Below are 15,302 nucleotides of genomic sequence, written 5' to 3' on the forward strand. Positions count from 1 at the left end.
AGATTAGATGGAATAAATGCAGAGGGTTACCACTAGATAAGACTTTTTACAGTTAATAAATGAGTGTTCTTTGAACTGAAAGATCTCAGACCCTTGGTTTATAGCAGAAGTAATCTATTTTTAAAAAAAGGGAAACATAATGACTAAAATCTATTGTGGCATAAGTCTTCTTAACACTGGCTACAAACCATACTCAAAGATGATCAATAACCGCATGAAGAATATTACAGAAGCTATTATTTCTGAAGAACAAAATATATTTAGATCAGGTCATTCATGCACAGACTGTATGTTTCAAATTAAAATCATCATAGAAGCAACACAGAGAATTTAATATAGAAACCCAAATGAACTTTATCAATCTTGAGAAGGCCTTTGACTGTGTGAGCCGTGAAAGCCTATGGAAGATTATCTCTGAACTTGGATATCCCTGTCATGCAACAGAGGTAGTGAGAATTCTTTATAAAACTACATGCATTGTAATTAACGCAGATAGGAATCGATTAGAAGAACTAATTACGAACCAAGGTGTCGGACAAGGATGTGGGCTATTGCCTACTGGTTTTTTATATCTACATTGACTTCACTAATTGCAAATGGAAACATAAAGTAAACAAAGGAATTAAAGATAACGAATGAGAGATACCTGAACATACTTTTGTTTGCTGATGACATCCGATACCCAGTAGCACGTTCTCTTGTGTTGACTTATGCCTGTTTTTGTCGTGGCATGCTATCCACAAGTTCATCAATACATTATTGGTCCAGATTGTCCCACTCCTCAACAGCAATTCGACGTAGATCCCTCAGTGTGGTTGGTGGGTCACATCGTCCATAAACAGCCCTTTTTAATCTGTCCCAGGCATGTTCGATAGGGTTCATGTCTGGAGAACATGCTTTCCACCCTAGTTGAGCAATGTTGTTATCCTCAAGGAAGTCATTCACAAGATGTGCATGAGAGTGGTGCGAATCGTCACCCATGAAGACGAATGCCTCGCCAATATGCTGCTGATATGGTTGCAGTTGCGGTCGGAGGATGGCATTCATGTATCGTACAGCCATTTCGCTGCCTTCCATGACCACCAGCAGAATATGTCAACCCCTCATAATGGCACCCCAAAACAGCAGGGAACCTCCCCACCCTGCAGCACTCGCTGGACAGTGTGTCTAAGGCGTTCAGCCTGACTGGGTTGCTTCCAAACATGTCTCCGATGATTGTGTAGTTGCAGGCATATGTAACACTCATCAGTGGAGAGAACATGATGTCCATTCGGTGTATTGTTGTTGGGCCCATCTGTACCGCACTGCGTGGTGTCAAGGTTGCAAAGATGGATGTCCGGAATGCAGTTGCTCATCATGCAGCCTATTGGGCACAATTTGAGTCATAACACGATGTCCTGTGGCTGCACGAAAAGCATTATGCAACATGGTGGCATTGCTGTCAGGGTTCCTGCCTGTCATAATCCGTAGGTAGTGGTCATCCACTGCAGTAGTAGCCCCTCGATGGCTTGAGCGAGGCATGTCATTGACAGATCCTGTCTCTGTATCTCCTCCATGTCCGAATAACATCGCTTTGGTTCACTTCGAGGTGTCTGGACACTTCCGTTGTTGAGAGCCCTTCCTGGCTCAAAGTAACAATGCGGACACGATCGAACCGTGGTACTGACCATCTAGGCACGGTTGAACTACAGAGAACACGAGCCATGTACCTCCTTTCTGGTGGAATTACTGGAACTGATCGGCTGTCGGACCTCCTCCGTGTAATAGGTGCTGCTCATGCTGGTTGTTTACATCTTTGGGTGGGTTTAGTGACATCTCTGAACAGTCAAAGGGACGTGTCTGTGATAAAATATCCACATTCAACATCTATCTTTAGGAGTTCTGAGAGCCGGGGTTAGGCAAAACTTTTTTGATGTGTGTATATAGGGTGTTTATGCTGCAGATGTATCTAGGTGTTGTCTCTTGACATAACGAGAGACCTGTACAGAGAGATTCTTTGCCCTGATGACCAGTTCAGTGTTTTCTTAATGTAACAGTAGTGTCCGTTACAACCAGTAAATGTGGCTGTTTAGTGTTTAACAGTAATAACATCTATAAAGGATGATCTGTATACTGTGGAGATAAGATAAATAATACGCCTTATTATGGCTGTATAGGCATGACTTTTTACAGGATATAATTAGATTTTAAATCCTCATTGTGTTTTATAATTTTTATATCAACATTATTTTCAACCAGCATAAATATTTTATATTTGATAAACATTGATTGATAAAGATGTGCACAATATGTGAGTTTTAACTTCAGTGTAGACAAAATATTCTGTGGTACTACACCGATATACATACATTTGTTCGTTTATTCTCAGTCTCAGATGTGACTGATTATGGGTGTTGTGCCTTGGTCTGGCAGATATAAAAGACTTTAATAACCTTTTTTTCCCCCCAGGAAGTCTGTGAAAGAAATTTTTTCAGAGTTGGCATCAAGTGAAGACCCAAGTATTAAACTGACAGCAAATGAACCTATGTGTGTGGTTCAACAGATGCTTATAATGGATGAAATAGCACTTCTGATGGAAAAAATAAGTTGCTGGATTTCCAGTTGTGACCCACAGTTTCTGCGCTTTCTTGCCCATCTTGTACTTTTCTTTAGGATGGCTGGTGTGTCCAAACGTGATGATATTGGAGACTTAGTTCTTGTGGAATATATAAAGGTAAGTTGCTTGACTGAAATAAAAAAAATATCATAAGTATAATGTGCGACTGAAAAAAAAAATCTTAAATAAGTATTCCTAAGATGGAATGTAACACTATTATGAAAAGGATAGTTGCTGCTTGGCATATAATGAAGATGGTGAATCACAGATAGGCACCACAAAAAGACTGTCGGAAAGTGAGTTTTCAGCCAACAAGGCCATTGTAAAAATACACACACAGGTGTTGGAACCATAGACATCTCTCTCTCTCTCTGTCTCTCTCTCTCTCTCTCTCTCTCTCTCTCTCTGTGTGTGTGTGTGTGTGTGTGTGTGTGTGTGTGTGTGTGTGAGATGAAGGCCTTATTGGCTGAAAGCTTAATGTGTGACAGTCTTTTTGCTGTGCCTATCTTCAGCTCAGCATCTCCGCTAAATGGTGAACAGCGACTATCTTTCTCATAATGTTGTTAAATTCCATCCTGGATTTTCCATTGTTTCTGTTGTGATATAATTAATAATAGTTTAAGGTTTTGAATACATTCATTTTTATGTGTTGTTGCTATGTGCATTCATGCAATGAAATGGATGAATATCTCCTTTGTACATCTGTTCGTATCTATAGCATTGTATAACTCTGATATCACCAATGTGCTGTACATATAAACTAATAATTATAACAAGTCAGATGTATTAATAATAAATGTAACTGAACTCAAAGAATTCAGTTGGACAGTTAGAGGCAAGCGGGAGTATGGTACCCAGTAGAAATTGTTTTGAAAAGTACAGTGGTGGGGCTTTGTTGTGAAGAGATAGAGGGGCTGGCCAGTACTTACCTCAGCTCAGTACAGCCGATAGATTCACAATACAGAACAAAAACTTTACATTCCTAGCTTTCGGAACTTTGTTCCTTCATCAGCGAGGAGAGAGGGGGAAAGAAGGGAAAAAGGGAAAGTGGATTCAGTTACTCACAACCCCGGTTATGAAGCAACCTCAGCTCCTTTTCGAATCTGAATTTCACCTGGTCCTTCTCTAAAACCCAAGCCACCTTCCTGGATGTTGACCTTCATCTTTTTGAAGCTCACATCCACACCTCTGTCCACATCGAACCCACAAACAGACAACAGTACCTTCACTTTGATAGCTGCCATCCATTCCACATCAAGCGCTCCCTTCCCTACAGCCTAGGTATTCGTGGCAAACGTATCTGCTCCAGTGACAAATCCCTCAACAATTAAATCAATAACCTGACCAGTGCTTTCCTCTCCCACAATTATCCTGCAGACCTTGTCCACAAACAGATCTCCCAAGCAATACATTCCTCCCTGTCCAACAACACTGTTCCTACCCCCAGACCACACAGAAGCATCCCCCTTGTCACCCAATATTATTCTGGCCTCAAATACATCAACAAATTACTCCGCCAGGGATATGACTTTCTCAAGTCAAGCCCTGAAATGAGATCATCCCTTGACAATATTCTCCCCACACCATCCAGAGTTGCCTTTCGTCACCCCCCCCCCCCCCCCCCCCCCCCCCCCCCCACCGTAACATCCTTGTCAAACCCTACAATATTCCCAGACCACCACCTCGACCCAGTGGTTCCTACCCCTGTAACCGACCCCGCTGCAAAACCTACCCCATGCATCCCCCCACAACCACCTACTCCAGTCCCGCTACTGGTAAAACATACACAATTCAAGGCGGGGCCACATGTGAAACAACACATGTCATTTATCAGCTGACATGCCTGCACTGCACAGCCTTTTATATCGGTATGACGACAACTAAACTGGCTGAGTGCATGAACGGGCACAGACGAACTGTCCGCCTAGGAGATGTCCAATACCCAGTAGCAGAGCATGCCATCCAGCATAATTCTAGAGACCTAGGAACCTGCTACAACGTACGTACCATTTGGCTTCTCCCACCAACACCAGTCCCTCGGAACTGCGGAGATGGGAACTTGCACTCCAACACATCCTTTCACCCCGCCATCCCCGTGGACTGAACCTACGTTAACCAACCTCACTCCCATTTACTCTTAAGTCTTCTCCTTTTTCCCCTCTCCTCTTTAGCCATTCACGCATCTTTTCATCCTACATAGTTGTGATTATCTTTAAACTATATACCTCTTTACTTCTGTACGCATCCTCTTTGGTTTGAAGCTGGCACAGTACTTAACAGTAGAATATCTTTGGCTTCCCTCTGACAACCATGCCTCCATCCTTGCTACCCTCCCTGTTTACCTTTTCCTGTTGCTTCATAACCTGGGTTGTGAGTAACTGAATCCACTTTCCCTTTTTCCTCTCTCTCTCTCCTCCCTGATGAAGGAACAAAGTTCCGAAAGCTAGGAATGTAAATTTTCTGTTCTGTATTGTGAATCTATCGGCTGAACTGAGCTGAGGTAAGTACTGGCCAGCCCCTCTATCTCTTTGTTAAAATTTGTTCCACATCTTAAAATGAGATTTTCCATTAATGAAAAAGATTGCATCTGTTCGCTTTAGAAGTCGAATAACCAGAACAGGAGCTGCAGATGGAAGGAAATTTTAAACCTCTTATTGTTTCTGTAATGCTAGTTCATATGCAAATACTCATCTCCCCAACCTCAGAGCTATCATTGGACCTAGTTTATTATACAAAGATTTATGTTACATCTAGCAGTGTGAAAGAATCCAGTTTCCCTGAACTGTTATATCTTTATCTAGGTGCTGATAGGATGGCAGCAGCCTTGTCTTGTAGCCTATTATGCATCTCTCCTTCCCCAAGATGACCAGATAACATTATATTCTGAGTTCTTGCAAAAAATTGTGGACCCAGAGTTACAACTACAGTGTTTGGCAGATGGTGAAGATGCAGGCCTAGACATATGTGCAGTCACAAAGACAACTGTAGAGAATATAAGGTAATCGAGTATATCTAGTCTAAAAAATGTAAATAACATTTTTTGTTTGAAGTGCACAGCAATTAAAGTTCAGTTTCTTTGATATGAGTGCCTTTATTCTGTTAATTAATCTTCATTGTAGCTGAAAGATTTCATAATAAGTAATTTGTGCATTGCAGTGTATGATACTTGTACTTTTGTTGTGACACATTCTTTTTAACGTAATCTTTTCACATTATCAATAACTGTGAAACTGTCCTTGAGTTGCCTTTTAATAGTAATGTGGTGAACATCGTGCTACCATTTAGGAGTGCAGCCAGAAGATGCTGACCTCTCTTTCGTACCACAGTCAGTAGGACCATGCCAAGCAATGTTGCGTGATGTTAAAGCCAACCTGTCATGGAAGCTTTGCCTTTTATAACTGTCCCCAACAAATTGAAAAGTAGATGGAAAACTAGACACACATTGAAACTTTCAGTTGGTCCACAAGGTGTTGCTCAGAATGGCCAGCACAAGTGACAGTTGTCGGGGTTATAGATCTGGCCATATGTGGCAACAGGCCTGCTCTGTGTACGAAATTTGCTGGCCTATCCATGTGGCACATTTACCTCCAGGCCCTTGCCACTTGGGTAGAAGACCCAGGTACAAGACGAGTCTGACGCTCCTACAAAGCGAAACCTACTTCAGTCTCATCACAGGTATATCCTATCACATCAGAGGCAGGGCCACCTATGAAAGCAGTCATATTATTTACCAGTCCTGCTATAACGTCTGCTCAGAAATTTATATGGGCAAGACCACCAACCAGCTATTCACCCAAATGAATGGCCTTTTGGCCACCATCCCCACTAATACCTTCCCCCAGGACACATCCCCCAGGGGTCTCACAATTCATTTTTGAGTATGTGCGTGATGTGCATGGACCCCCAAGCCATCGCATGACTACTTCTTTTATTCTGCTGCACCAAGTGAGACAGCACAGTGGTTAGCACACTGGACTCGAATTTGTGAGGATGGCAGATGAAGTCCTTGTCTGGCCATCCAGATTTAGGTTTTCTGTGATTTATCTAAATCGCTCAAGGCAAATGCTGGAATGGTCCCTTTCAAAACAACACAGCCAATTCCCTTCCCCATCCTTGACACATTTGTAGCTCGTGCTCTGCCTCTAATGATGACAATGTCAAAGTGACATTAAACCCTAATCTTATTTCCTTCCATTCTTCCTTTGATGCAGTTTTGCTATCTGATTGTACCTTCCCTCAGACTTTTCTCTAGCACTGATTCCTTGATTAGAACATAGCTTGCTCATGGGATGATTAATGGAAAATCTCATATAAAGATGTGAAACAAATACTAACAAAGAGAGAGAGGGGCTGGCCAATACTTGCGTCAGCTTACTTGCTCATAGGATGTCAGTTATGACTTTTTCTCGCTTCATTCCCTTTGTTTTACACTACATATTTCAGTTAACTTATGTTTGATTGACACATCTGGGGCTGCCTTCCTCCTCTTCCATAAAATTCTTTCACAGAATACATGGGTAGGGGTGGGAGGGGGGGCATGAAGTAACCATATGATGGCAGCTCTCCGACCATGCCTGTATCCCACTGTTGATGCCCAAGCTATCACCTCCCCACGTATGCCAAACAGTAGGTGCCTGTGCATGAAAGGAAAACAAAACCAAGCAACTATCTGATATTTACTCACATCAGTCCCTGCTTTGTACCTGAACAGATGGAGGATCCTTTGTCTCTAGTAACCCAATGATCTTTGTGGAGAATATTTAAAATATTTGAATGCTTTACAAACTTTCTTCCCAAATTACAAAGTGTTCTGCCATAATTAAGATGGCTAATCCTATCCAGTCCCAGGCGTTACTCTCTTTTAAGCAACTTGCTGATGTATCTGTTATCATAAGACCCCATAAGAACCTAAACACTATACAGGGTTTAACGTCTCACTGAAACCTAACACTGCGGATGGGTAAAGAACTACATGAACACATTCAGAAGCAAGGGATTCACTTTGTGCATACTGTACAAAGGCCACTGGGACAGGAAAGTTGACATCGGTGAAGTCATCCTTGATTTTGTGGAGGTCAAAATCATTTCTCACCCCCAGATGTGGTGCTTTAAATGCCAGTGCTTTGTGCATATGTATTCCTAGTGTACACACGATTTTTGGAAACTGTGGCCAGCCACTTCATAGTAATTTGCCCTGTGTACTACCACTATCTGTCAGTTTTGAGAATGACCACATTCACCAATCTCTAAAGTTTGTTACCCTTATTGAGAAACACCTCATACTTACTTGTGCGCTTCTGTAGCCAGGTCGTCAGCAGTACATAGCTTATTTACTCCCTCGACATCACCCACCTCAGCGTTAGTGTGGCGCCCAGCTTACAGTGCCCACGTCTTGGTGAGCTGTCCTCTTTTGGCTGCCCTGCAATGGACTCTTCAGTTGCTGAACTCATTAACATTAATTTTAGCTGACAATGCCTCATCCGCTAATTTAGTTTTACGTTTTACATGTGACGGTGGATTTTATCATTCTGTATAAGTTTTAGCGCATGTCCTTCGTCCCTTTGTGTTCCGCACTCTAATTCTTTTAGGGTGTATGTTTTAATGTGTCGCAGAGTGGCTGGCTCTTCCTTTTTATTCTTGTGGTCGGCCAGCCACGGTCATCTCCTCTCTTGTTTGTACCCTGTCTACCTGTTTCTTGCTTCTCTCTGTGGTTTTCTCTTCCTGTTTTGCTCATAGTAGGGTTAGTTGTCCTTCTAACATTCTTCTGATTCTTCCTTTCTTCTGCTATTGTGCTGTACATCTCCTTTCTTTTCTTCTTTCCCTTGTGTAATTATTTTACCGGGAACAAGGGACCGATGCCCCTGCAGTTCGGTCGTCCCCCCCTCCCACTCTTTCAAACAAAGCAACCCTTGACATCGACCTCTGGCAGTTGCATAAACAAACTTAATCATGGGGGCAATATGGCCTTTCCCTCATGATGACATCAGCACAGCCTTCGGGTATCACTTCTCGTGCTGTACTCCCACCTGCTTATATCAGTGACAGTCTTTGTGACTGTGACATTTTCCGATGATCCAGTCACTTTCTTGTCATTACATGATGTACGACTTATCACTTTGGGCTCTTCAAAGAGCCAACTGGTGTGTGCAAGTCTATATCACTGTGTACCATATGCCCCCTCTGTCACACTGCCTTGACAAAATTGTGAGGAACATCTCCATTTGGATTACCCACAGCACTGGAGCTGCTATTCCCCTTCCTACAGGTCACCTCCATTGCCAGCTAGCAGCATGGTGGACCATAGATTTGGAAAAAGCTCTTCAGGATAATCAGACAGCCCTACACCATCTCAAATGACATCCTTCACAGACTGCCATTACACTTCTAAGTGGCTCTGTGCTAAGGCTCGCTTCATAATTAAATCCAGTGAGTGATACATCTCCTCCTTGGGAACTTATGTGTCTATCTCAGTCTTCTGTGCCACCAAAGATCAAAAACTGTCCCGGGTCTCCTCCTGCATGGCGGTATATCTACCAGTGTGTCAGTTGTTGCTGATCACTTTGTGACCATCTTTGTTACTGCATTGGCATCCTCTTCTTACCCAGCTACATTTTGAATGCCTTAAAGAAAGCTGATGGCACCCCCTATCCTTTGCCCCCCGTCACAACTGAATTATATAATGAACCTTTCACTGACTCAAAACTGCTTCAGGCTCTTGACTCGTCACGTGATATGGCTCCAGATCCTGATTCAGTTCATAATCAGAAGATCCACCATCTGAATGTCACTCAAAAGTTCCATGTACTCGGGATCTTCAACTGTATGTGACCACAAGATGTTCTCCCTTCGCAGTGGGGAGATAATAACATTGTCTCCATTCTTAAGCTAGGAAAAACTCAAAATCCATTGACAGTTATTAAACAATTGACCTTGCTAGCATGCTGTGTAAAGTATTTGAAAGGATGATAGGGTGGTGGTGGTGGTGGTGGTGGTGGTGGTGATGGTTTTGGGAGTAGAAATGATGCATCACTTGGTTCCCCACCTGTCCAAGAGAACAGCATCCCACAGTCCTTCAGCTCCTGGTGCATCCTGCATTTCAGACTCCATAATACCCATTTTGTGTGTCTTCAATAGCCGAATTTCTATTGGTCTCACTGTCTTCTATCCCTTGACTCAATTTAAGTTGCACTCTTCTTTTGTGGCTTCTGTTTTTTGGTCTGTATTTAAATACATTTTTGAGTATTCTTTTGTGACCAATTCTCATTAAGTGTACAAACCGAAAAAATTGTCTGTATTCTATTTAATATAGTATGGTATCTTCCTTGTATATTATTTCCCATACATTTTATCTGTTCCAAAAGGGAGATATTTGTTGAGCGTCTTTTAATTCTATTCCTACAGCTTTTCCTTTCTTTCAGCTCTTTCCCCATAATCATCCTGCACTGTAAACCACGTGATGTAAAAGGCTGAATAATGGTTTTATAATAGGGTGGTGCATAAGTTCACAGCATTTTTGTTCTGCATGTTGGTATGATGGTTGCTATGGGTTTATTTATTAATCGTCATTTGGAAACAGCAAGTGGACTGTGGATGCAGAAAAATGGAGTAATCAGACCACTTCTGACATATCTTCTGTTAAGAGTTCAGTAAAGGGTTGACAGCAGCAGATGCAGCCATAAAAATTTGTGCTGTGGATGGAGATAAAGCCAGTGGACAGAGCACAGCAAGAAAATGGTGTTCTCATTTTAAGGAGGATCGTTTTGACGTTAGTGACTCTCCACATTCTGGAAGACCTGTAGGGTTTGATGAAGTGTGTTTAAACGCATTAATCCATAGTGATCCGTTTCAGTGTACTTGTTGTTGTTGTTGTTGTTGTGGTCTTCAGTCCTGAGACTGGTTTGATGCAGCTCTCCATGCTACTCTATCCTGTGCAAGCTTCTTCATCTCCCAGTACCTACTGCAACCTACATCCTTCTGAATCTGCTTAGTGTATTCATCTCTTGGTCTCCCTCTATGATTTTTACCCTTCACGCTGCCCTCCAATACTAAATTGGTGATCCCTTGATGCCTCAGAACATGTCCTACCAACCGATCCCTTCTTCTGGTAAAGTTGTGCCACAAACTTCCCTTCTCCCCAATCCTATTCAATACTTCCTCATTAGTTACGTGATCTACCCATCTAATCTTCAGCATTCTTCTGTAGCACCACATTTCGAAAGCTTCTATTCTCTTCTTGTCCAAACTATTTATCGTCCATGTTTCACTTCCATACATGGCTACACTTCATACAAATACTTTCAGAAATGACTTCCTGACACTTAAATTTATACTCGATGTTAACAAATTTCTCTTCTTCAGAAACTCTTTCCTTGCCATTGCCAGTCTACATTTTATATCCTCTCTACTTCGACCAACATCAGTTATTTTGCTCCCCAGTTAAGTTATTCATAATTGTAATCTCAGGGTATTCATTTGAATTGACAGCATTTAGATTTGTTTGATTTATTATGCAACTGAAATTTAACAGATTCCTTTTAGTACTCATGAGTATGACCACATACTTTCCCTTATTTACAGTCAATTGCCACTTTTGGAACCATACAGATATCATGTATAAGTCATTTTGCAGTTGCATTTGGTCTGATAAGTTATTATGACACAGTAAATGACAGCATCATCTGCAAACAATCTAAGAGGGCTACACAGATTGTCCAATAAATCATTGACCTATATTAGGAACAGCAGAGGGGTTATAATACTTACTTGCTTGGGGAATGTCAGATATCACTTCTGTTTTACTCAGTTACTTTCATTGATTTGTAAGAACTGTGACCTTTCTGGCAGGAAATCACAAATCCAGTCATACAGCTGAGACGACAGTCTGTAGGCATGTGAAGGTTGATTAGACGTCTCTCTGGAAATATAGAAATATGAAATCAATTCGATATCCCCTGTTGACAGCACACAACACTTCGTGTTAGTAAAGAGCTAGTTGTGTTTGGCAAAAATAATGATCTCTGAATGTTCATTGGCTGTACGTCAATAGACTGTATTCTTCAAGGTAATTATAGTGTTTGAACACAGTATGTTTTCCAGAATTCTACCACAAATCGATGCCAGTGATATGGATCTTTAATTCACAGGCTTATTATTTCCTTTCTTGAGTATGAGTGTGACCAGTGCAACGTTCCAGCTTTTAGGTGTAGATCTTTCGTTGAGCTGTACTGTGCTGTTCTGCAGAATAGATGCAAGCTGCCTCCCAACTTCAGTAATTGTACTCCCGAGGTATTTATTTGTGGTCTAGGGGTAGCATCTATGTCTGGTAATCAAAAACATGACCTCGGCACTGGTTAATTTTGGAATAAAAATAATTAGTAATGTTGGCCAAGGCCCCCATGAACCATGGACCTTGCCGTTGGTGGGGAGGCTTGCGTGCCTTAACGATACAGATAGCCGTACCGTAGGTGCAACCACAACGGAGGGGTATCTGTTGAGAGGCCAGACAAACGTGTGGTTCCTGAAGAGGGGCAGCAGCCTTTTCAGTAGTCGCAGGGGCAACAGTCTGGATGATTGACTGAGCTGGCCTTGTAACACTAACCAAAATGGCCTTGCTGTTCTGGTACTGCGAACGGCTGAAAGCAAAGGGAAACTACAGCCGTAATTTTTCCCGAGGGCATGCAGCTTTACTGTATGATTAAATAATGATGGCATCCTCTTGGGTAAAATATTCCGGAGGTAAAATAGTCCCCCATTCGGATCTCCGGGTGGGGACTACTCAGGAGGACGTCGTTATCAGGAGAAAGAAAACTGGCGTTCTACGGATCGGAGTGTGGAATGTCAGATCCCTTAATCGGGCAGGTACGTTAGAAAATTTAAAAAGGGGAATGGAGAGGTTAAAGTTAGATATAGTGGGAATTAGTGAAGTTTGGTGGCAGGACGAACAAGACTTCTGGTCAGGTGAATACAGGGTTATAAATACAAAATCAAATAGGGGTAATGCAGGAGTAGGTTTAATAATGAATAAAAAAAGTAGGTGTACGGGTAAGCTACTACAAACAGCATAGTGAACGCATTATTGTGGCCAAGATAGACACGAAGCCCACGCCTACTACAGTAGTAAAAGTTTATATGCCAACTAGCTCTGCAGATGACGAAGAAATTGATGAAATGTATGATGAGATAAAAGAAATTATTCAGGTAGAGAAGGGAGATGAAAATTTAATAGTCATGGGTGACTGGAATTCGTCAGTAGGAACAGGATGGCTTTCCCATCTTAAGTGAGTGTCTGCCCATACTCCTAAGAAGTTTGAGTGCAATGCCTCCTGAAGGAAGAGAAGGAAACATAGTAGGTGAATATGGATTGGGGCTAAGAAATGAAAGAGGAAGCTGCCTGATAGAATTTTGCGCAGAGCATAACTTAATCATAGCTAATACTTGGTTTAAGAATCATGAAAGAAGGTTTTATACATGGAAGAACCCTAGAGATACTAAAAGGTATCAAATAGATTATATAATGGTAAGACAGAGATTTAGGAACCAGGTTTTAAATTGTAAGACATTTCCAGGGGCAGATGTGGACTCTGACCACAATCTATTAGTTATGAACTGTAGATTAAAACTGAAGAAACTGCAAAAAGGTGGGAATTTAAGGAGATGGGACCTGGATAAACTGCAAGAACAAGAGATTGTACACAGTTTCAGGGAGAGCATAAGGGAACAATTGACAGGAATGGGGGAAAGAAATACAGTAGAAGAAGAATGGGTAGCTCTGAAGGATGAAATAGTGAAGGCAGCAGAGGATCAAATAGGTAAAAAGACGAGGGCTAGTAGAAACCCTTGGGTAACAGAAGAAATATTGAATTTAATTGATGAAAGGAGAAAATATAAAAACGCAGTAAATGAAGCAGGCAAATAGGAATACAAACGTCTCAAAAATGATATCGACAGGAAGCGCAAAATGGCTAAGCAGGGATGGCTAGAGGACAAACGTAAGGATGTAGAGGCTTATCTCACTAGGGGTAAGATTGATACTGCCTACAGGAAAATTAAAGAGACCTTTGGAGAAAGGAGAACCACTTGCATGAATATCAAGAGCTCAGATGGAAACCCAGTTCTAAGCAAAGAAGGGAAAGCAGAAAGGTGGAAGGAGTATATAGAGGGCCTATACAAGGGCGATGTACTTGAGGACAATATTATGGAAATGGAAGAGGATGTAGATGTAATGGGAGATATGATATTGCGTGAAGAGTTTGACAGAGCACTGAAAGACCTGAGTCGAAACAAGGCTCCCGGAGTAGACAACATTCCATTAGAACTACTGACAACCTTGGGAGAGCCAGTCCTGACAAAACTCTACCATCTGGTGAGCAAGATGTATGAGACAGGCGAAATACCCGCAGACTTCAAGAAGAATATAATAATCCCAATCCCAAAGAAAGCAGGTGTTGACAGATGTGAAAATTACCGAACTATCAGTTTAATAAGTCACAGCTCCAAGATACTAATGCGAATTCTTTACAGACGAATGGAAAAACTGGTAGAAGCCGACCTGGGGGAAGATCAGTTTGGATTCCGTAGAAATGTTGGAACACGTGAGGCAATACTGACCCTACGACTTATCATAGAAGAAAGATTAAGGAAAGGCAAACCTACGTTTCTAGCATTTGTAGACTTAGAGAAAGCTTTTGACAATGTTGACTGGAATACTCTCTTTCAAATTCTGAAGGTGGCAGGGGTAAAATACAGAGATCGAAAGGCTATTTACAATTTGCACAGAAACCAGATGGCAGTTATAAGAGTCGAGGGACATAAAAGGGAAGCAGTGGTTGGGAAGGGAGTGAGACAGGGTTGTAGCCTGTCCCCGATGTTATTCAATCTGTATATTGAGCAAGCAGTAAAGGAAACAAAAGAAAAATTTGGACTAGGTATTAAAATCCATGGAGAAGAAATAAAAACTTTGGGGTTCGCCGATGACGTAATTCTGTCAGAGACAGCAAAGGACTTGGAAGTGCAGTTGAAAGGAATGGATAGTGTCTTGAAAGGAGGATGTAAGATGAACATCAACAAAAGCAAAACGAGGATAATGGAATGTAGTCGAATTAAGTCAGGTGATGCTGAGGGAATTAGATTAGGAAATGAGACACTTAAAGTAGTAAAGGAGTTTTGCTATTTGGGGAGCAAAATAACTGATGATGGTCGAAGTAGAGGAGATATAAAATGTAGACTGGCAATGGCACGGAAAGCGTTTCTTAAGAAGAAAAATTTGTTAACATAGAGTATAGTTTTAAGCGTCAGGAAGTCGTTTCTGAAAGTATTTGTATGGAGTGTAGCCATGTATGGAAGTGAAACGTGGACGATAAATAGCTTAGATAAGAAGAGAATAGAAGCTTTTGAAATGTGGTGCTACAGAAGAATGCTGAAGATTAGATGGGTTGATCACATAACTAATGAGGAGATATTGAATAGAATTGGGGAGAGGAGGAGCTTGTGGCACAACTTGACTAGAAGAAGAGATCGGTTGGTAGGACATGTTCTGAGACATCAAGGGATCACCAATTTAGTATTGGAGGGCAGTGTGGAGGGTAAAAATCGTAGAGGGAGACCAAGAGATGAATACACTAAGCAGATTCAGAAGGATGTAGGTTGCAGTAGGTACTGGGAGATGAAGCAGCTTGCACAGGATAGAGTAGCGTGGAGAGCTGCATCA

General features: G+C 41.7%; 1 protein-coding gene across 1 annotated transcript in view; it reads left to right on the forward strand.

Moving 5' to 3' along the window:
• LOC124599071 (nuclear pore complex protein Nup107) overlaps positions 1-15,302 on the forward strand; it is a 225,362-nt gene that overhangs the window by 174,835 nt on the left and 35,225 nt on the right. The window contains exons 9-10 of the mRNA XM_047136046.1: positions 2,449-2,713; positions 5,398-5,594. Of these exons, the coding sequence (XP_046992002.1) occupies positions 2,449-2,713; positions 5,398-5,594 (462 nt within the window). The remainder of the gene's footprint in view (positions 1-2,448; positions 2,714-5,397; positions 5,595-15,302) is intronic.

Source organism: Schistocerca americana, chromosome 1, assembly GCF_021461395.2.
Source record: "Schistocerca americana isolate TAMUIC-IGC-003095 chromosome 1, iqSchAmer2.1, whole genome shotgun sequence".
Classification (NCBI taxonomy): Eukaryota; Metazoa; Arthropoda; class Insecta; order Orthoptera; family Acrididae; genus Schistocerca; species Schistocerca americana.